General features: G+C 43.2%; 2 protein-coding genes and 1 pseudogene across 3 annotated transcripts; 2 read left to right on the top strand and 1 right to left on the bottom strand.

The window, feature by feature from the left end:
* Positions 1-1,971, bottom strand: part of LOC110001399 (tetratricopeptide repeat protein 29-like) — a 10,980-nt pseudogene extending 9,009 nt beyond the window's left edge.
* Positions 1,972-5,338: 3,367 nt separating this feature from the next.
* On the top strand, positions 5,339-12,255 carry LOC110001396 (endothelin receptor type B-like). 2 transcript variants are annotated; one of them, XM_029281898.2, is made up of 8 exons: positions 5,339-5,540; positions 6,630-8,027; positions 8,968-9,095; positions 9,250-9,448; positions 9,532-9,684; positions 10,134-10,267; positions 10,950-11,058; positions 11,539-12,255. In XM_029281898.2, the coding sequence occupies exons 2-8, from the start codon at positions 7,374-7,376 to the stop codon at positions 11,584-11,586; spliced, it is 1,425 nt and encodes a 474-aa protein (XP_029137731.2). In that variant the 5' UTR covers positions 5,339-5,540; positions 6,630-7,373; the 3' UTR covers positions 11,587-12,255. The 2 variants fall into 2 exon arrangements, with proteins under 2 accessions (XP_029137731.2, XP_020512542.2); XM_020656886.3 differs by having other exon boundaries at positions 5,340-5,540; positions 11,495-12,255.
* A 497-nt stretch (positions 12,256-12,752) lies between these two features.
* On the top strand, positions 12,753-19,722 carry LOC110001395 (transmembrane protein 184C). Its single transcript, XM_020656884.3, has 12 exons — positions 12,753-12,998; positions 13,840-14,006; positions 14,152-14,282; positions 15,195-15,231; positions 15,782-15,987; positions 16,123-16,197; positions 16,963-17,056; positions 18,115-18,227; positions 18,311-18,410; positions 18,492-18,569; positions 18,728-18,821; positions 19,011-19,722. The coding sequence occupies exons 2-12, from the start codon at positions 13,890-13,892 to the stop codon at positions 19,292-19,294; spliced, it is 1,329 nt and encodes a 442-aa protein (XP_020512540.1). The 5' UTR covers positions 12,753-12,998; positions 13,840-13,889; the 3' UTR covers positions 19,295-19,722.
* The last annotated feature ends 1,474 nt before the right edge of the window (positions 19,723-21,196 follow it).

Consider the following 21,196-nt stretch of genomic DNA (forward strand, 5'->3'; position numbering starts at 1 on the left):
CTTTAATTATGTATTTTAATTCGTTTTTTTTATATTTTGCTGCCCTGTATTTGGTTTAAACGTCACTTATATTGTGTTTTTATGCTCTAGATCCGAGGCAAATTCCCCACATAGTCCATGGGCCAGACCAGATTCCGGTCTAAATGGTCAACATATTAAGGTAGGAAGGAAATGAACTGAAACTTTGGGATCATGACGACAGGAATGACAGCCACTAAGTGGAGCACTACCTAGGTTTTTTTGTTTTTTTGTCTTGTTCTCTTTGTTTTCTTTCTCATTTGACTCTTCTTCTCTTTCTTTTAATTGAATTGAACTTTTATTTTTATTTTTTTTATTATTTCATATAACTAACTTGTTTGTTTGTCCTTCCTTAAGATGTTAAATATCGTAGAGAAAGGGAAGAAAACCTTGATGGAGGGAAACATCTCTGAATTTATGTAACACAGATCCAAGCTACTTTAAACAAACTGTAAAACATGTTTCTGTATTGGAAATGTTATTCTTTCGAATTTTGACATCACTGGGGGACACGACCTTTTGACCCCACACCACTTGTAAAAATGTAAAATATTGTCATCCTTATGTTGAATATAAAATATGTTTGTTACTGTATGTTAAGACATGATGACAATATAATAATCATAAAAAAAAAAGATTCTGGTACCACTCAAGATGGCAAAAGTTAGTGATGATTTTTGAAAATGTCTGTAGATTATATTTTGGTATGATAGACTTTCCTGAGTGGTAGCTGAGTCACAGTAACCCCCCCCCCCCCCCCTATCCCCCCCTCCCCCCAAACTGAAATGCATTTTAGACGCTGGTGCATATCCTGGTTTAAGCTCATGTTCAGGATATTTGTCAATGTTAAATAATATTGTGTTTGGTATCATTTTAAAGGGGACATTCCTGGCTTCCATTCAAGACAAACTGTGAATCTTTGTGTCATACACTGAGGTAACTGGAGCTCTTCAGATGCTCTTCAGATTTCTGCCAGTCATTGTTGTGATTTATGGCTCATAATATTGTTTCACAGTGATGAAGTAAAGGGGGCATATTAGACATTTCTTGAATCCTTAGAGGCGTGTGAGTATTCCAGTTTCTGTGTTTTGTGTCCCTGATGTTCTTACATGTCACAGGCTAAATGAGAAAGTATATCTTCGGGGGAAATGTGTTTGTTTTTTTTGTTTTTTTACAATTTTTCATCACTAACTTTTGCCACTGGTACCAACAAGTGGAATTTTGGGCTCTGGCCCCTGGACTGATAAAGTTTCATTCATGTAACATAAGAGCATCATTAATCAGATTAAATCTCCTTTATTAGGATTTAATGTTGGATTCTTCTTAAATATTATTTTGTGTCACCGCTTCCTGTGTTGATACTAAAACTTTAAACTACAGCAGCTTTTTTAAACAGTGTTTTCAATCTATAATACTCCTTATTTTAAACTTAAATTAAGATCTGACCCTCTTCTTCTTCTTCTTCTTCTTCTTCTTCTTCTTCTTCTTCTTCTTCTTCTGTAAACACCTTTGAGTTTGTTTACATGAGAGTTTAAACTAACAACATTGATTTATTCACTGAAGTTAAATTAAATAATGAATCTTTTCAGCATCTCCCTTTAACTTTACATGACAGGAATGACTCCATATTTACATGATTATCTGGTTAAACAAATAATTTATAAACTTAAAGTGACTTCAGCTGAACTGAAGTTTAAGCTAACTGAAGCTAAAGCTACCAGCTAACCGTTTTAAAACTCACTCTACCTTTTTAAAAACTTGAATCCTTCCTGAAGGAAACATGTGAGAGTAACTCTGAGATTATCTGACGACACTTGTCACTTAAAAAAAATGTTTTTTTGAAGGAGAAACTCACCTCAGCTCGAACAAACTTTCTGTTTTAAATCACAGCTGACAGGAAGCCGAGTTACTCCGTCACCATGGCAACGCTGCTCCGGCCTGGCCGCGTCCCAACATGAACAACCCGCTGACTGCTCACTGCTGCTTCCTGGTAACACTTCATACTACCTACATAAGAAATATCAAAGGCAAATATTCACACAGTGATAATAATCTACATATTTACCAAGGGGCAACTTCCGGTGTTGGAAAATGTAAGTGCAAAATCCTGCAGTTTCTCAAGTGTCCACTAGAGGCTGGCTGCAGAAGCACAGGAAGTCACATACACACCCATTCTAAAAAGCCTGTTTTTACAGCAGAGATGAACATGTTTACAGCCTGGTTCAAAAAACCAAATAGGTGTGATTAGCTCATGTCTGGATGGACACACACTGTACGGGGGGTGAATGTTTTGATGACTCATCAGTTTTGATTTGATGAAGGATAAGAGTTATTCACAATAAGGCGTGTAGCTGACCTGATTGACAGGTGGGCGCGGTGTAACGGTTTGTCAGGAGGTTTAAAACCCGCCTCAGCTCCAGCTCTCAGCCTGTCGTTAGGTTGACTGAAGTTAGACTGAGACAGCATTTCCAGCATGGAGACCGCCATCGATGGGACTCCAGCGCCCCCTGCAGGAACAGACGGGGGACGTCACTCAGGCTTCGTCTATTAATACTTACAGTCTCTGATATTCACCAATACTTTTACCTTTTGGTGTCCCTTTATTCCATAATAAAATGTTCCCTTCTTTGGATAATAATGAAACAAAAAGCACCTAAATATAAAAAGTGTGTAATAATTTCATGTTGTGTTTAAAGTCTAGCTGCGTGTTAATACACCACTAAATTCACATCTACATGCAAAATAAAAGTTGATTTTGTTCAAACACACACTTTCTTCGGCAGATGTTGGATGCTGTTTGAGTAAAATGTTTCCGTCTCACCACAGCTGGGATGGAAACTCGGTCAGCGTGTGTTTTCTTTGTCTTCAAAGAGTCACAGAGTTTCTAATAAAGTTTTGTGTCAATGGTGGAAATCAGGAGCAGCTGAGACGGAGAGCCTGTTTCCTGTGTGAGTATGTTACATGTTCTCGGTATCTGGGTTTGATTTACCGTCAAATGAAACTCTTTGGATTCTGGTTTCTTTGTTCTTCTATGTCTAATTAGCTTCATGTGTAATTTGTTCATTAAACAGCAGAGCTTATAAAAGAGAAAAGTGAGAATTAAACATGTTCTTGAGGACACTAGAGGGGAGTAATAACAGAAGCGTACACACAGTTGGTGGTCTGACACTCTGACAAGAGGTCATCATTAAGTGAAGTGCTCCTGCTTCACTTTAAAGTGCAATATAACTCTTCTTTATCTCTGCAGTGAGGAAGTAATAAAATGTTTCAGAGGGATTATATTTAACCGCCTGCATGGCTGGAGTCACGTAGAGCTTTCCTTTGTTTATCTTTTCACTCACCGTAACAAACAAACAAACAAGAAACACATAAACACACTGAAGGCACACATAAAAAGAGTTAGAGTGACTTTTCATAAATAGTAACGTGTCTTTTTCTCCAGTTTTACTTTTGTGTGTGTGTCTGATTTCAAACTGAACTGTGAAGCACAACGAGCTGCTTCCTGTGCAGAAATGTTTTCCAAATCAGTCCAGGTCATTATGATTTTCTTCCAGTTAGTTGGGGGGGGGATGGACGGCTGGACGGATGGACGGATCCATCCGTCCATCCGTCCAGATGGATGAACAGATAGATGAATGGACAAATGGAATGATGGATGGATGGATGGACGGATGGATGGATGGATGAGCAGATAGATGAATGGACAAATGGAATGATGGATGGATGGATGGACGGATGGATGGATGGATGATGGATGATGGATGATGGATGATGGATGATGGATGGATGGATGGATGGATGGACGGATGGACGGATGGATGGATGATGGATGATGGATGGATGGATGGATGGATGGACGGATGGATGGATTGATGATGGATGATGGATGATGGATGATGGATGATGGATGATGGATGGATGGATGGATGGATGATGGACGGATGGACGGATGGATGGCTGGATGGATGGATGGATGGATGGATGGACGGATGGACGGATGGATGGATGATGGATGATGGAAGGATGGATGGATGGATGGATGGATGATGGACGGATGGATGGATGGACAGATGGATGATGGATGATGGATGGAAGGACGGATGGACGGACGGACGGATGGATGGATGGATGGATGGATGGACTGATGAATGGACAAATGGAATGATGGATGGATGGATGGATAAAGGGATGGATGGATAGATGGATGGATGGATGGCTGGATGGATGGATGGATGGATGGATGGACGGATGGACGGATGGATGGATGATGGATGGATGATGGACGGATGGATGGATGGACAGATGGATGATGGATGATGGATGGAAGGACGGATGGACGGACGGACGGATGGATGGATGGATGGATGGACAGATGGATGGACGGATGGATGGATGGACTGATGAATGGACAAATGGAATGATGGATGGATGGATGGATAAAGGGATGGATGGATGGATGGATAGATTGATGGATGGATGATGGATGGACCAAGGATGGATGGATGGATGGATGGATGGATGGATGGATGGATGGATGATGGATGGACCAAGGATGGATGGATGGATGGATGGATGGATGAATGGATGGATGGATGGACGGATGGATGGATGGACGAGAGCTACTTCCAGGCTATACCCACTGTTTGAGTTTTCTTTAGGGACATGTTAGTGTTTTAGAGATATTTGTTGGGACTCGGGACACAGAGCTTGAAAACGGGACGGTCCTGGTCAAATCAGGACGTTTGGTCGCCCTGGTTAAACATAAATTAATGTTTATTGTTTATGAATAAAACCTTTTGTTCATAATTCCAGCCGTCATGTTGTCCCTAATTGTCTTGCACTAAAGCTTGTTTTTTTCTCGCTAAAACCAATTAGCCCCAAGACGTGGTCTTACTAATAAATAAAATAAAGTAAAGTTAGGCAACAAAGTTATCAGAGCATTGTGGAATCTCTCCTTTAACGTTTTTAAAAGAGTAGAAATATTACACATCAGATAGATGCTGGATTTGTTTTAAGTGGATCCAGTGTGGAGCAGAACAACGTGGTGGAGTCTGCCATCAACCGTGTTCAAACACTCCAATAAAGTCACACTTGTTGTTAAAATACAGCAATAAATTTAACTGTCCAATTTCCACAACGTTGTTTTATGAACAAACTCTCAAGTGGGAAAAGTTCAGAGTAACTTTGTGTTAGAGTTTTTTTATGAGATGTTCCACTGTGACCGACTGAACGAGGAGGAGGAGGAGGTGAGACAAGGGAGGGACAGAGAGAGAGAGAGGGCAAAGAGACAAGCTAATGAGAGATAAAGAAGGTATTCCAGGAAGGAGGGGAAACAGGGAGAGGAGTGGGGGCGTGCAAGCATGTACAGCTGTCAGAGAGAAAAAGAGAGAGAGTAAAAACTGAGCTCTATCAGTTGGACTACTTTAGTTTTGCAGAGTCGAGCTTCCTCTTCTTTAGTTGTTTACACTGAGGTGAAGAGTTGGGACTTGCACAGACTTAAAACCACAGAAGAAGACAAAGAGGTGAGTTTATAACATTGTTGTCTTTCTTTGTCAACATCGGTTGCAGATGCAGCTTGTAATTATGAACGAGGAATCTAAATTTCCCAGCAGACGTCTCCAAAAGGATCTGTACTTTGAGGTGTTGAGTTTTCTTTTTCAGCCCATGCTGAAGTATTTTAACTCAGACAGTGTTGTTCATTATGTGTTTAATTTTTAGCATTGGGCAAGATCTAATAAAGTAAAATCATTTACATATCTTCAATCTCAGTCAATCAATTAATCAATCTTTATGTGTATGGCGCCAGTTCATTACAAACTTTACAAAAACTTACTTTACAAAAAAGGTAAAAGATCTTACTCTTTTTAACAAACACCCAACGTTAATCCATCATGACTTAGAAACATTTAGCAACATAAATACTTCCTTAAGAGGCAGAAACCTTGGGCAGAAGTAGAATAATGATGAACAGCCGTCTTGTAAATGTACACCGTGTGACCTGTTATTCTTTCCATTCTGCGTATCTTCCAAAATACATCAAAGAAAAAAACACAATAATCAAGCTGCAGACAAAACAGTTCAAGGTTTGTGTCTACATAAAAAGGACATGAATGAGCTGAACCTGCCGTGCCACTATCAGAATATTTACATCAACAATAGGTGGATTGGTTTCTTCCTTTGCGCATTAAGTGTTTTTAGCATTTCTCAGCTAGCTGTTTAGATTTCCCCGGCCACTTTTTTGTGTTTTGGTTCAGTTCCATCAACATCGTTTTCAAGGAGCAACAGGCAGCTGTGTTCAGTGGAAACAAGCCACTGCACACCCACCTGCTCTAATCTAATCCAAACAGCATACAAACACAGTCAGAGGCCAGCTGTTATTACCCTCCAGAGTGAAAACTGCATAAATTCACGGCTTCACAATGTTGCCACTCCTGTATTTGTTGTGTAACTCCCTGTTGGATAAAAACGTTTGACATATCGCCTTCAGTGGAACAAACAATGCTCATATCTTAAGATGAAGCAATGTGAACCCTCCTTTAGGTCAAGACTTCAATTTCAATCAATACTTTCTGCAAGTGTCTAATCGTTCCCCTGTTTGTCCTTCTCTTCAGATTTTCTCAAAGCCAAGGATCATCCAAATCAACGGAGAAGCCTTAGCGCTCAATTTCTGCCTTCTTCTGGTTCATCAATCTCAAGAACTTCTACCGCCTCAAGAGAATGGACTCCAGAGATTAGAGTATCTAGAGTCAGAGAAGGTTCTCGAACTTGTTCCTGGAACATGATCAACGATAAGGGGAACGTTCCCAACTGGGTTGAAGAACCAGAATTGGTTCTAGAATCTTTTTGAAGCTGCAGAAAGTCCCAGGATTACTGCATGTTCCAAAAGTTTGTTCTGGAGTTACAGTAGGTTTGTTTTCATAAGTGTTTCTAGAATCACAGAAGGTTGTAGAGATTGTTCAAGGACGACAACAGGGTTTTAGAGTCTAGATTCTGTTCCCAAGCTACATAAAGTTCTGGCATTCCTGTACATTCCAAAATCTGCTCTAGATTCACAGTGTTTTTGGAAAAGGGTTCTGGGAATACCCAAAAAAAGGTTCTAGAACTGGTACTGGAAATAGGTTCCGTTGAAATAAGTGCAGGTCCCAGGTTGGTTTCTGGAGTCACAGTGGATCCTAGGATCTGTTCCGAAGCAACGTAAAGTTCTAGAATCCCTGCAGGTTCAAAGGTTTTCCCTTGAATTGCAGCTTTCCAGAAAAGGGTTCTGGAATTGTAGACAGTTCTAGAACTTGTATTCTGAGAAGGTAAAAAGAGTGGGTTCCCCAGGGTTCTGGACAACAAAATCTTGATCAAGAAGGATGGTTTCTGGAGTCTCAAAAGCGGACTCTGTAAAGGTTTCTGGAATCAAAACGAGACCAAGATTGGGTTCCGGGTCTCCATCAACACCCGGGAGGTTGACCATGCTTCTTATCGCCTTGTGTTTGGTGTTTGTCGGTCCGGTTGGTTGTCAGGGTAACTCATCATCTGAGCCACCTCTGTCAGATCTGACGATGTTGGACCGGCCTGACTTCCACGGGACCGACTCACCTCTAGAACCAGCGCTGGACCTCCAGATCCAGACATCAGACAGAGAGACACACCTGGTTCAAGAGACCGCCAACAAAGCCTTATCCTCAATGGAAAAAGTCAAAGCAAAACATGGCAGTAAGCTGAAACACAAATCTGAAAGAAAACCTCACCTGCCTTCCTCTAACTCCTCTCTGGTGGTTCAGAAACGCCCAGTATCGCCCCCTAGCTGCCTGGAGGCCACATCGATCAAAACCGCATTCAAGTACATCAACACGGTGCTGTCATGTGTGATCTTTGCTGTTGGGATCATTGGGAACGCCACCCTACTGAGGATTATCTGTCAAAATAAAAGCATGAGGAATGGACCCAACCTCCTGATAGCCAGCCTGGCCCTGGGAGACCTGATTTACATCGCCATTGACATACCCATCAACGTCTACAAGGTACAAAACTATCATGTGTTGTAACTAATTCACACTTCTATATTTAGGAATTTACATATGTATCTTTGATGTTTCTTACTCATCACTTATTCACTGATACCAAAATAAGAAATTACAAAAAAGTTTATGATCGCTTGAGTTGTTAAAATCCACTATATTTCCTCAGTGGCCATTTTTCTTTGACACGCTCAGATTGGGAAGTTAAAAGACGATTAAGTTTTTGTTCTACTTCACAGGTTGTCAGCCAAACAGATGGAGCTGTAATGGGTTGATTTCAATTCAAAAGAAGCCTGCGAGTACTTCAAATTCCTAGCAAGTAATTGTTAGCTAGTTTACAGTAATATTAGCTCGCTAATGGACATATTAGCTGAAGTAGATTAGCTTGGAAATGGTTCAATGCCAGGTTAGCTTTTTTAGGCAGGGCAAGGTATGGAAAGTAAATAAAGCACCTTTGAGGTTGGTGCATTGGGGTATTTTATTGGGGGCTTGGGCCCTGTACGTTTTTGCATTCACACAATTCTTAAATGTTAAAAAAATACTGTAAAAAGATCAAAGATCAAAGTTAAGTTTCTGATAAATCAGGAAGTGGTCAAATTGTCATCAGTCAGATTTCCTATATTAAAATATTTGCAAACCTAACTTGCACACATCCTGAACGTGAGTTCAAACCAACATGGCCGCCGTGTGAATAAAGTGAACCAATTAAATGGACTTTTATGACTCTAAATGCAAAACCCAAGTGCAACTTTATTTTCTGCTGAGTCAGACTGGGAAATTGCATTCTGGGTAAGCTGGTGTGTTGTTCTGTGTCAAACAGGAGGCTAAGTGTTCAACTGATAATGGCACTAAAATACCCCTCTGACGCTGATAACACAACACACACTGACACTGTGTTAATCTGTGTGTGTGTGTGTGTGTGTGTGTGTGTGTGTGTGTGCAGCTCCTGGCGATGCGATGGCCCTTCGCTGACAGTGTGTTTGGTCTGTTCCTCTGTAAGCTGTTCCCCTTCCTGCAGAAAGCTTCGGTGGGAATCACCGTCCTCAACCTGTGTGTTCTGAGCGTGGATAGGTAACACACACACACACACACACACACACACACACACACACACACACACATTTGTTTTTACTTAAGAAGAACGTTAAGAGGGATAGTTAGTTAGTTACTCAACTTACGGGTTTACGTTCCCTTAATAATGAGAGAGACTCGTCTTTGTCTCCAGGTATCGTGCGGTGGTGTCCTGGTCGCGGGTTCAGGGCACAGGCGTTCCCACGGTAACAGCCGTGGAGATAGTCGTGATCTGGCTGCTGTCCCTCCTGTTGGCGGTGCCCGAGGCCATCGGCTTCAACATGGTCACCTTCGACTACAAAAACGTTACCATGACGACCTGCATGCTGCAGCCCACGACGCCCTTCATGACAGTGAGTGAAGCTGTGGGGTGTGTGTGTGTTGTCTGAGAAGGTGTGTCGGCTCTGAACGCGTGTTTTGTTTCTGTGTGTTTCAGTTCTACAGGGACGCCAAGGACTGGTGGCTGTTCGGCTTCTACTTCTGCGTCCCGCTGACCTGCTCGGCTGTTTTTTACGGACTAATGACCTGTGAGATGCTCCGACACCAGAAGGGAAGTCTGAGGATCGCACTGAGCGAGCACCTCAAACAGGTAACAAACACACACACATAAACACACTCGAGTCCCTCTGCACCTTTAAGAAAAAGCTAAAGACCCAGCTCTTTCATGAATACCTACTAACTTAATGATGATGGTCTCCATATTATTGATGATGATGATGGTAATGACGATGGTTTTTGTTTGATAACGACGACTTATAAGATGGTTTCTATACTGATTAGAGCTCTCAAGAACTGCCCTCAATGTTGTGCTTTGCCTCTGGTCACTTCCTGTCAGCACCTGTGTGTCCAATCAGACTCAAAGCTGATCGTTTGCTCTTACTGACATTGTTCCCTTTTTTCTAGATCCTTGCTTGTGTTGTTCTTACTCTCTGATGTACGTCGCTTTGGATAAAAGAGTCTGATAAGTGAATTGTAGAATACACACAATACAAGGACAGCCTGACTGATCCTCCGGGGCTACATTTTATGTCTCTGCAGCGTCGAGAAGTAGCCAAAGCCGTGTTCTGCCTGGTGCTGATCTTCGCTCTGTGCTGGTTTCCTCTTCACCTGAGCCGCCTTCTGAAGAGAACCGTCTACAAACCTCATGACGCACACCGCTGCGAACTCCTGAAGTAAGTGTCATCACTCGTCTGTTGCTGAAGAGGCGTTTTTGAAGCTGAAAGCTGGAGGACATTTAATCTAGAAACGGGCAAAGAGGCGGAGCTTAAGGCTCCTTTATATGAGCTGTGACCCATAAGTCAAGTCAGAACTCATCGCTGTGACCCATGCAGAGCTGGCTAAACACTGAAGCTTCAGAGTCCACCACATGGCAACCTGCGTGAGCATCAACTCTAAAGAGGAGGGGGGGGGGACAGCTCTCTACAATGTTTAGAATTTAGACTGCAGTACCCATTTTAACCACTAGGTGTCAGTGTCCTTTAAGATGTACCGTTACACTCCTTATATGCCGATGATACACTGTTATTCACTCGCTTTCCCGTCTCCAACGTCAGGCAAACTCTTCAATCGGTGGCTCAGTTGTGACTTTTGAAGCTTCAAATAGACACTCAAAGAACTCCACTTTTTTGCAATCGAATCTGGTAATAATAGAATAAAATGTTTTGGACTTTTTCATATCATGAACAATAATGTCTTTGTTGATAGAGTTCAGTTTGAACATGTGAGCTCTTGTAACCAATCACAGCACATCAAGGCAGGACATGTTGGAGTTTAACATGATAAAAAAACAAAAACAATGAGTGCATTTCTTTTTTTAACATCTATTGTGTTCTTTTCTTCTTCTGTGGTTTTCAGTTTCCTGTTGGTGCTCGACTACTTCAGCATCAACATGGCCACCATCAACTCCTGCATCAATCCCATAATCCTCTTCTTCGTCTCCAAGAAGTTCAAAAACTGCTTCAAGGTAAAAAACCCCCACTAAAAACGATGATCGAACTGTGAGGTTGAGCAGTGTGACATCACGATGAGGTCAAAGGGCGTGAGACGGAGATAAAATGTTAACTTAGAAAGGTCGGGAGACTTTGTTCATGACACATTATTAATCAAGTTCTACATTGTTTTTATTTTGGCAGCTTTTCACCTCCACAACTCAAAAAATATATTGTGTTTAAAAAAGGGAGGGGTTTAAGGAAGTCGATTTTGATATTGCATTATGGGAAATGTAGTTTTTGGTGTTTATGGCGATTTAATAAACTCCAGGGACAAACTATCTTCACCTTTTAGACTCTTCTGCATCACGTTTGACTTTCCCTTTTAAAAATCTATCTCTTTTAAATTGCTGGTGTTCCCCTTTAACCACCCCCCTCTCTCCCCCTCTCCCCCCCCCTCTCTCTTTCCAGTCCTGTCTGTGTTGTTGGTGTTACTCTGGCTCTCTCTCCAACAGCATGCTGCCGCTTCACCACGGGACGAGCCTGCAGTACAAACACACTGACCACTTAGAGAGAGAGAGACACAAACATATCCACACAGCGACGCCAGCCAACCAGACACGCCCACATCGATACAACACATCTAACCACTATATCGATCTGTTAATGTGTCGTTTTTAAACCTTTTCAATGTGTATTTATTCATCTCTAAATGTTTTATTTCCCCACAGAATTTTAATTATATATACAGTCACATGTTAATAAAAGCTTTTGTCAGGATTTAAGACTTTGCTCTCAGAGGAAATACTGATTGCACATAATGAAGAATCACATATTTATGTTGTTTTTTCTGTAAGCCATGCTGTGTTTTTATCTTCATGTTTTATATGTCAAATATACATTTTTCCTGTGATGACATAAAACAGCTATGAGCGCCCTCTAGTGGCTGACACTGTCATTACACACAACAAAACTATTACTGAAAGAGGAAACTGAGGTTGTAGCCTTTACGTCTTCTGATGGGACCTAAAATGACCTGAAGGTGGCGCTAATGGAGTCATAAAGTACAAGCTTGAACATAAACAGTAATGTTTATTATCAGGGCTTTAAATCCAGCCGATTGGTCAATACAAGTATCTGTTCATACTGCTAACATCTACAGTCAGTCTGAAACATGTTTTTATATATTTGTATTTATCAATAAAGCCTCTCAGAGATCTGTTTGGTGTGTGTATTTGTGTGCTGGCTGCTTTATTTACTAAGTTCATTTTAAAACCAGTGTAGAGCTGAGACGCTGATTTCACATCTTTGGTTTTAAAGTTAGAGCACAGTTTACATTTGTTATCGCCTCGGTCTTTGAGCCGCTGAGAGGCTTAGACATAAACACACATACACAAAGATATAAAACAATATAAGGAATAAGGAAAAATGAAAATAGTGTGGAAAAAAAAGTGAAGTTTGTGTTTACTCAAATAATGCTGCTTTTATTTTAGTTTGACTAAAGTAACCTACCTGACTGCTGGTTACATTTGTTTGTTTTAATTAAAATAAAACATTAAAGAAAACAATTATTTCAGGTGTTTTTTTTATTCCTGTTATTTCAGATCAGATCATAAAATAATAAAACGTATAAAATAATTTAAACAAGCGAATTTAACAAACTTAGTGGGAGTATAATGGACGGAGTGTGGACGGTTGAGATTCCTCCTTCGTGACGTGGGCGCGTAAACACGGACCAACCGGAAGAGGAGAAACACACACAGCGGACAGCAGCTACACCCTGACGACCCTCCTCCAGATTAATGATCGAGGTTAATGATCAGTGATCGGTTCACACACACGGACAGCTGATTTGTGTGTGTGTGTGTGTGGTCGGGCGGAAGTGGGATGCGTTGCCTGGTAACAGAAACGGGAGCGAGGAGGAAAACAGGCCAACCGTCACTCTGATCATCTCCATCTTCAACCGTCAAAATCAGTTAATATTTAATCTCTGCTCATCTTTTTATTAACTATTTTATTTCTGCTTAGACATGTTTGTTCTGTTCAGTCGATAAATAAGATTATATTTTATATTTTTATCCAACTGTTAGCTTTAAAAAAAAAAACTGTTATTATGTCATTTTGCGACGTAATGTTACGTTAATCAGGAAGTCATCATGACATGTTTGATTATATGATTTTATCTTCGTTGGTTGAATATGATAAAATGTTTGTTTTATAATATTTAAAGGAGTATCAGTTAATTAGGATCATATAAGAACAGGTGCTCAATCTTAAACTACAATGTGTGCTTCTAATTCTGTCGTTTTTTTTTACATTATATTATTATTATTATTATTATTATTTTGGTTTGTTTGTTTGTTTTTTTTTGCTATTTCTTTTTTCTGTTCTGTGCCAAAAATTGAAATAAAAAAAATAAGTAAACAAAAAAAAAAATTCAGTCAAAATTTAAAAATTGCAATGGTTTGATATGATAGCAAGCCAACAAAAATAGAATCCTTATGCACCACATACTGGGGAATTTATTGTTTTTTATTATTCAGATTGCTAACAAGCTCCTTCACACTGTAACACTGAAATACACTGGCTCATTTCAGTGTATTTGACTCTTGTGAATCTGCAACGAGCAGACATTGCAGCTTTGGGTTTAAAAAAATGACGGAAGATCTGACGTCTTTTTAAAGCTCTTTTCAATCCTCTCATAATTCAAATAACTGAGATTGTATCGTTTTAAAAACACGTAGTATCAAAAACCATGAGTGTTGAACGTCTTGGCGGTCTAAACCAGTGCAGTAACCTGACTTCTGGTCCTCCAGGTGCGGCCTGCGGGGTTAAGATGTGTCAGTAGTGAACGCTGAGGGTCGTCATGCCGTGTTCCTGCTCAGAGTGGCGGCGGTGGATCCGCCCGCTGGTCCTGGTTCTTTACGCTCTCCTGCTGGTGGCCGTGCTGCCGCTCTGCATCTGGGAGCTGCAGAAGGACAAGGTTTCATCTCCACCCTGACTAGAAGCTTTCTGTACCACATGTAGACCTCTGAACGTGTTTGAAATCTCTTTAATGAAATCTAAGTTTTTAAACAGAGAATCCTCTGAACTGTTCAGTCAGCTGGTCTCTCCCTCTGCTCCTCCAGGTCGGGACTCACAGTAAAGCCTGGTTCATAGCCGGAGTCTTCGTCTTTCTGACCATCCCCATCTCACTGTGGGGGATCCTGCAGCACATCGTGCACTTCACCCAGCCTGAGCTGCAGAGGCCGATCATCAGGTAAACACAGACACAGACACAGACACAGACACAGAGACAGACAGACACAGACACAGACAGACACAGACAGACACAGACACAGACAGACACAGACACAGACAGACACAGACAGACACAGACACAGACACAGAGACAGACACAGACAGACACAGACAGACACAGACACAGAGACAGAGACAGACACAGACAGACACACACAGACACAGAGACAGACACAGACACAGACACAGACAGACACAGACACAGAGACAGAGACAGACACAGACAGACACAGACAGACACAGAGACAGACACAGACAGACACAGACACACACAGACACAGACACAGAGACAGACACAGACACAGACAGACACAGACACAGAGACAGAGACAGACACAGACAGACACAGACAGACACAGACACACACAGACACAGACACAGAGACAGACACAGACAGACACAGACACAGACACAGAGACAGACAGACACAGACACAGACACAGACACAGAGACAGACAGACACAGACACAGACACACACAGACACAGACACAGAGACAGACACAGACACAGACAGACACAGACACAGACACAGAGACAGACACAGACACAGACAGACACAGAGACAGACACAGAGACAGACACAGAGACAGACACAGACACAGACACAGAGACAGAGACAGACAGACACAGAGACAGAGACAGACAGACACAGACACAGACACAGAGACAGACACAGACACAGACACAGAGACAGAGACAGACACAGACACAGACACAGACACAGACACAGAGACAGACACAGACACACACAGACACAGACACAGACAGAGACACAGACACACACACACACACACAGACACAGACACACCTTTATCTTTCAAACTGCTCCTCTAACTGTTCTCAGCTAACTCCTCCATCTTTCTCCTGCAGGATATTATGGATGGTGCCCATCTACAGTTTGGATAGTGTGAGTCATAATCACACACACGCTCACTCATTGACACACACACACACACACACACACACACGTATGCACACACAGGGAGTGAGAGAGAATTACATTATGTTGCCATGGCAGCAGAACTTAATTGGAAACAACGAGACAGTGTTACGAGCTCAGAGGTCGAGAGACGCAAAAACACTCAGCATAGAATGTAAACGTTCTTTCTTCTAAACATTAAAACCCCTTTCTCCTCTCCTCTCTCCTCCTCCTATCTCCTCTCTCCTCCCTCCTCTATCCTCCTCCTATCTCCTCTCTCCTCCCTCCTCTATCCTCTCCTCTCTTCTCTCTCCTCCCTCCTCTATCGTCTCTCCTCCCTTCTCTATCCTCTCTCCTCTATATCTCCTCTCTCCTCTCTCCTCCCTCCTCTCTTCTCTATATCTCCTCTCTCCTCCCTCCTCTCTCCTCCCTCTTCTCTCCTCCCTCCTCTATCCTCCCTCCTCTATCCTTTCCTCTCTCCTCTCTCCTGTCTCCTCCCTCCTCCTTCCTCTCTCCTGTCTCCTCCCTCCTCTGTCAGTGGTTGGCTCTGCGCTATCCCAGCTTGGCGATCTACGTGGACACGTGCAGAGAGTGCTACGAGGCCTACGTCATCTACAACTTCCTGATCTTCCTGCTCAACTTCCTCAGTAACCAGTATCCCAGTTTGGTTCTGATGCTGGAGGTCCAGCAGCAGCAGCCCCACCTGCCCCCCCTCTGCTGCTGCCCGCCGTGGCCCATGGGAGAGTAAGAGAAGGGGGGCGGATACAGGGTCACTAAAAGATGAAGACGGATGTTTAACTTCTCCTCTCTCCTCTCCTCTCCTCTCTCCTCTCCTCTCCTCTCCTCTCCTCTCCTCTGTCCTCTCTCCTCCCTCCTCAGGGTGCTGCTGTTCAGGTGTAAGCTGGGAGTCCTCCAGTACACTGTGGTCAGACCAGTTACCACGGTGATAGCGCTGTAAGTTTATTACTGTAACCATGGTGTCACTTCACTTTAAATACCACTGATTGCTGGAGCCCAGATATCGCCCCTTCCATTGACTAAAACAAACTTATAATAGATTACAGATAAAATGTCAAAGACCCCTCAGGTGGGTACGGTCCAGAGCGGGAGATTCTGGGTCTCCATCCGAGGCGACCCTGAACCACTGAGTGTGAGGGATACCAGAGCCACTGTACAACAGCTGCTTTAGTGTCACTCCAAAGCTGCTCTTTACCCTGTCGGTCAACAGGGGGAGCTCTAAACGCTTTTGGCATGCTGTCCATCTTTGTATACAGTCTTTGTTACTGTGGTGTTTATTTATTTTTTTTTTTATTTTTTTTAGGAAAAGCATTCTTCACACATTAGTAATTACACATAAATTACACACGAAATAATTGCAAGACTCCTCCCTCAAACTTTCAAACACTGGAGCACTTTCTTTGCAGAAAGAGGGGGTATGATGTTTGCAGTATATTCAACTATTTAGCTCTTCCAAAGATTTTTTCATATTTAAGTAACATGACGTTAATTCAATTGAAATTATTCACAAAAGAACACAGGAAGCTTTTCACCTTGGAGGGGTAGAGAAAGAAAATAAGAAAAATAAACACAAAGCAGGTTAACAGATGAAAGAAAATAACACCCATGAACTCCAATAAGTCAAATAAAATCAGGTCTTATATATTCAGTCCATTTGGTGGTGACGGTGTTTAACACTGTACTCGTCTTCTCTGTGTGCAGGATCTGTCAGCTCTGCGGGGTTTACGACGAAGCCAACTTCAGCTTCAGAAACGCCTGGTCCTACCTCGTCATCATCAACAACATCTCACAACTGGTGAACGCACGCACGCACGCACGCACGCACGCACGCACACACGCACACACACACACACACACACAGAGACTGTAATGAGTGATGTAACTAGTGAGGAATATTACACCATACCAGCTACTTTATGCAAAAGTATCAAGAGAGAAATACTGAGACTTCACTCACTGGAAAAGTCCTGGAGCCTTGGACATCCAGTTAGTATAATGTAAACTGGTGACATGAATCAAAATGAACCCCTTCACAGTGCCATGAGGAGAGAAATTAGCTTTAGAGACCAAAACAGATTCTTATACCAGGCTGTAAAGGAAGTTTATTTCTGTTGTAAATCAGGACATTTTGAAAATGAAACTCGATGGGGATTGACTCACGTCAAGCCTCAAGTGGACATTTGAGGAACTACTTCTTGAGCTACCATTAAAGGCTTTATATGTGATGTTTTGATCCAGCAGGTGTCGCCCTTGAGCACCAGCATGAAACCAATACAACTGGCGCTGCATTGTTGTGTTAGCATGCTAATGCTAGCGATCTTTATTATGCTGGTATCTTCACACTGCATGTAAATTTACCTGAAATGAGCGTGATCTAGAAACACAGTTAAGCAGTGAGTACAGTATGTTATTCTTCTTTTCTCTAGTCCCTCAATTAAACAACTTTTATACACGAGGGGAGGAGTCAGCCGGCCGTCCCGGCGATGTAAACAAAGTGAAGATAGGACTCTGAAAACTCTGAAAACATCACAGACAGTGGGACTCGGGTGTTACACCCATTGTAGACAGTCATGACTCACAGAGTTATTTTCAGAGGATAGACTTGATTTCTACATTTAAGTGTGAAAAATCACATAGAAAGACTTTAACCCGTCAAGTTGAACATTTTCTTCCCAACAGCCAAAGAAGAAGTGAGAATCTGCTCTGTGTACTTGTGCAATGTTTCTTTTGCATTTAAAGGGGAATTTTCAGATCATGATAAGCTGTTAAAATGTGTCTGACAGCTGAACATGTAGACAGAGTTTAAAGACACGACTCGGTGTGTTTCCCTCTCTCGGTGATGCCTCTCTCCAGTTTGCCATGTACTGCCTGGTGCTGCTGTACCGAGCCCTCAAAGAAGAGCTGACTCCCATCAGGCCTGTGGGCAAGTTCCTCTGCGTCAAACTGGTGGTGTTTGTCTCCTTCTGGTAAGAATGGAAGATACTTTTTTTTGTTTTTTAAAGAACCAGCTAGCGGAAACACTTATCTCCCTCTCTCTCTCTCTCTCCAGGCAGGCCGTCTTGATAGCGTTCCTGGTGAAAGTGGGCGTCATCTCCGATAAACACACCTGGGACTGGGACAGTGTGGAGGCCGTGGCTACTGGACTGCAGGTACGCTCATCGTTTCTTCCAAATCATTAAACTTTTGCTATTTTATTGACACATTTGGAAACTTTTGTTTCATATATACAGGACTTCATCATCTGCATAGAGATGTTCCTGGCTGCCATCGCTCACCACTACACCTTCACCTACAAACCATACGTACAGGTAACGCAGTGTTCTCCCTGTTGAGTAGGCGGTCCTTAACGCTGCCCAGGACACATGAGCATTTACACTACCACACCAGACCACTTAATCTAACCTTTATCTTCACATCGTCCCCCCCCCCACCCTGTTTCTTTTTTTGTCCACCATTTCCCCTCCAGGAAGCAGAAGAGGGGTCGTGTTTCGACAGCTTCCTGGCCATGTGGGATTTCTCTGACATCAGGGCTGATGTCACAGAGCAGGTCCGCCATGCTGGTGAGTGTTTCTGTCAGAGTGATTTCAAAATGGCCGTGTGGTGGTGCCTTAAAACCTACAGATTTGTTCTTTAAACGTCAAAATAAACATTTGGCCCAGAAAGAATCAAATCTTCACGTTTCAGAAGCCTTTTCTGTTGTGAATATGTGAATCTAAAGCTGAGGTAAATATCTATGCCCCGCCCCTCAGGTCGTACCTTCCTAGGTCGTCCCAACAAGATGTACTTTGGTGCCGCGGCTCGACCCGAACACACAGAGCACACCGGCCTTCTCACAGCGACCTCTCAGGACGCCATCGCCGTGGCCGCCGCATCGATGCCCTCCTCCCCTTCCTCGAGCGGGCGGTACCAAGGCCTCGGCCACACCTCCGCGCCGCACTCCATCTCCGCCCCCGCAGGGTTCACCTCCTCGTCGTGGGAGGACGACAGCGACGACTCGCCACCCGAGGGCGCTGACAACCCTGGAAACACATAATCAGGAGGAGCTTTAACTTTATGTGCGGACAAAAACACTCACAGATTAAAAGTCAGAATGAAATTTATCAACGTGAACGCTCGTCTCCAGAATTTGTGAATAAGAAGTTATTTATGGATGGATTCAATCAGGACTCATCAAGAGGACGTGTTTCCACTCTGTGATGTCAAAGCCATGCTTGTTGAGGAAGACATTTTGAAAAGTGTTGCACAGTTTTAAATGTTTGAAATCTGTGTTTTGAAGTCTGATGATGTCATTTGTTTTGATACATGTTTTCTCTGGCTGTTGAAATGAAATAATGTTCGATGTTTTCAGGAGCAGAAACAGCTTGTTGGTTTCACCTTAATGCCACAGAGCTCATGTGTGCTTGGTCCCAATCTTAATATTTATTGTAATAAATAAATATGCCCGGTCGTTGTCACCAGTAACTGTGTTGTTGCTATGGAAACCTGATTCAATTTCTAGGATCATTCTTCAAAGCAGGAAGACCAAATAAGCTATAAAGCTATAGGTTATATATATAGCTATATAAGCTGCAGCCGCAGACGGCCCGGGGGTCACAGCAGACGGCCCGGGGGTCACAGCAGACGGCCCGGGGGTCACAGCAGCCGGCCCGGGGGTCACAGCAGCCGGCCCGGGGGTCACAGCAGCCGGTCCGGGGGTCACAGCAGCCGGCCCGGGGGTCACAGCAGACGTCCCGGAGGTCACAGCAGACGGCCCGGGGGTCACAGGGGGGACTCCATCTTCACCTGGGACACTACCTGCCCATACCTGCACAGCTCTTTAACTAACATTTCATTTTTAATGAAGGGGGGGCGTTAGAGATGGTGACTCTTTTAGCCGGGTTGATCAGGGGGAGAACAGAGGTGAAAGTGTCCTTAATGATGACACCTTGTTCGACCACATCGTTCACTTTAGCCGTGCTATCTAAAAAAATAACAATGGCCCCGTTCATGCGGGAGGCAGACCTCACGCTGCCGTAACCCACCACCTCTCCAACCGCTAAACTAGCCTCCTCCACCGAGCAGCTGACAGCCGGCACCAACTTCACTGCATGTCGGCGTGTCAGCTTCTCAAAGTCCTGCTCCACGTCTACGACGGGCATGCTGCCCAGCCGAGCTGGTAAACAAACAACTAAACAACAACAAACTACTAAACACAAACTATGTTAACCAAAGAAAGAAAAATAACACACAAACATTCAAAAGTTTGAAACTCACGACGAAGCTCACGCTGCCACTCACAATCCACTCACTCACCATCCACTCAGAGACAGAGAGAGAGAGAGAGAGACAGAGAGATAGAGAGAGAGAGAGGGAGAGAGAGGGAGACAGAGAGAGAGAGAGAAAGAGAAAGAGAGAGAGAGAGAGACAGAGAGAGAGAGAGACAGAGAGAGAGAGAGAGAGAGAGAGACAGAGAGAGAGAGAGAGAGAGAGGGAGAGAGAGGGAGACAGAGAGAGAGAGAGAAAGAGAAAGAGAGAGAGAGAGAGACAGAGAGAGAGAGAGACAGAGAGAGACAGAGAGAGAGAGGGAGAGAGAGAGAGAGAGAGAGAGAGAGAGAGGGAGAGAGAGACAGAGAGAGACAGAGAGAGAGAGAGAGAGAGAGGGAGAGAGAGAGAGACAGAGAGAGAGAGAGAAAGAGAAAGAGAGAGAGAGAGAGACAGAGAGAGAGAGAGAGAGAGAGAGAGAGAGAGACAGAGAGAGAGAGAGACAGAGAGAGAGAGAGAGAGAGAGAGAGAGAGAGAGACAGAGAGAGAGAGAGAAAGAGAGAAGAGAGAGAGAGAGAGAGAGAGAGAGAGAGAGAGAGGGAGAGAGAGACAGAGAGAGACAGAGAGAGAGAGAGAGAGAGAGGGAGAGAGAGAGAGACAGAGAGAGAGAGAGAAAGAGAAAGAGAGAGACAGA

Source organism: Labrus bergylta, chromosome 22 (assembly GCF_963930695.1).
Source record: "Labrus bergylta chromosome 22, fLabBer1.1, whole genome shotgun sequence".
Taxonomy (NCBI): Eukaryota; Metazoa; Chordata; class Actinopteri; order Labriformes; family Labridae; genus Labrus; species Labrus bergylta.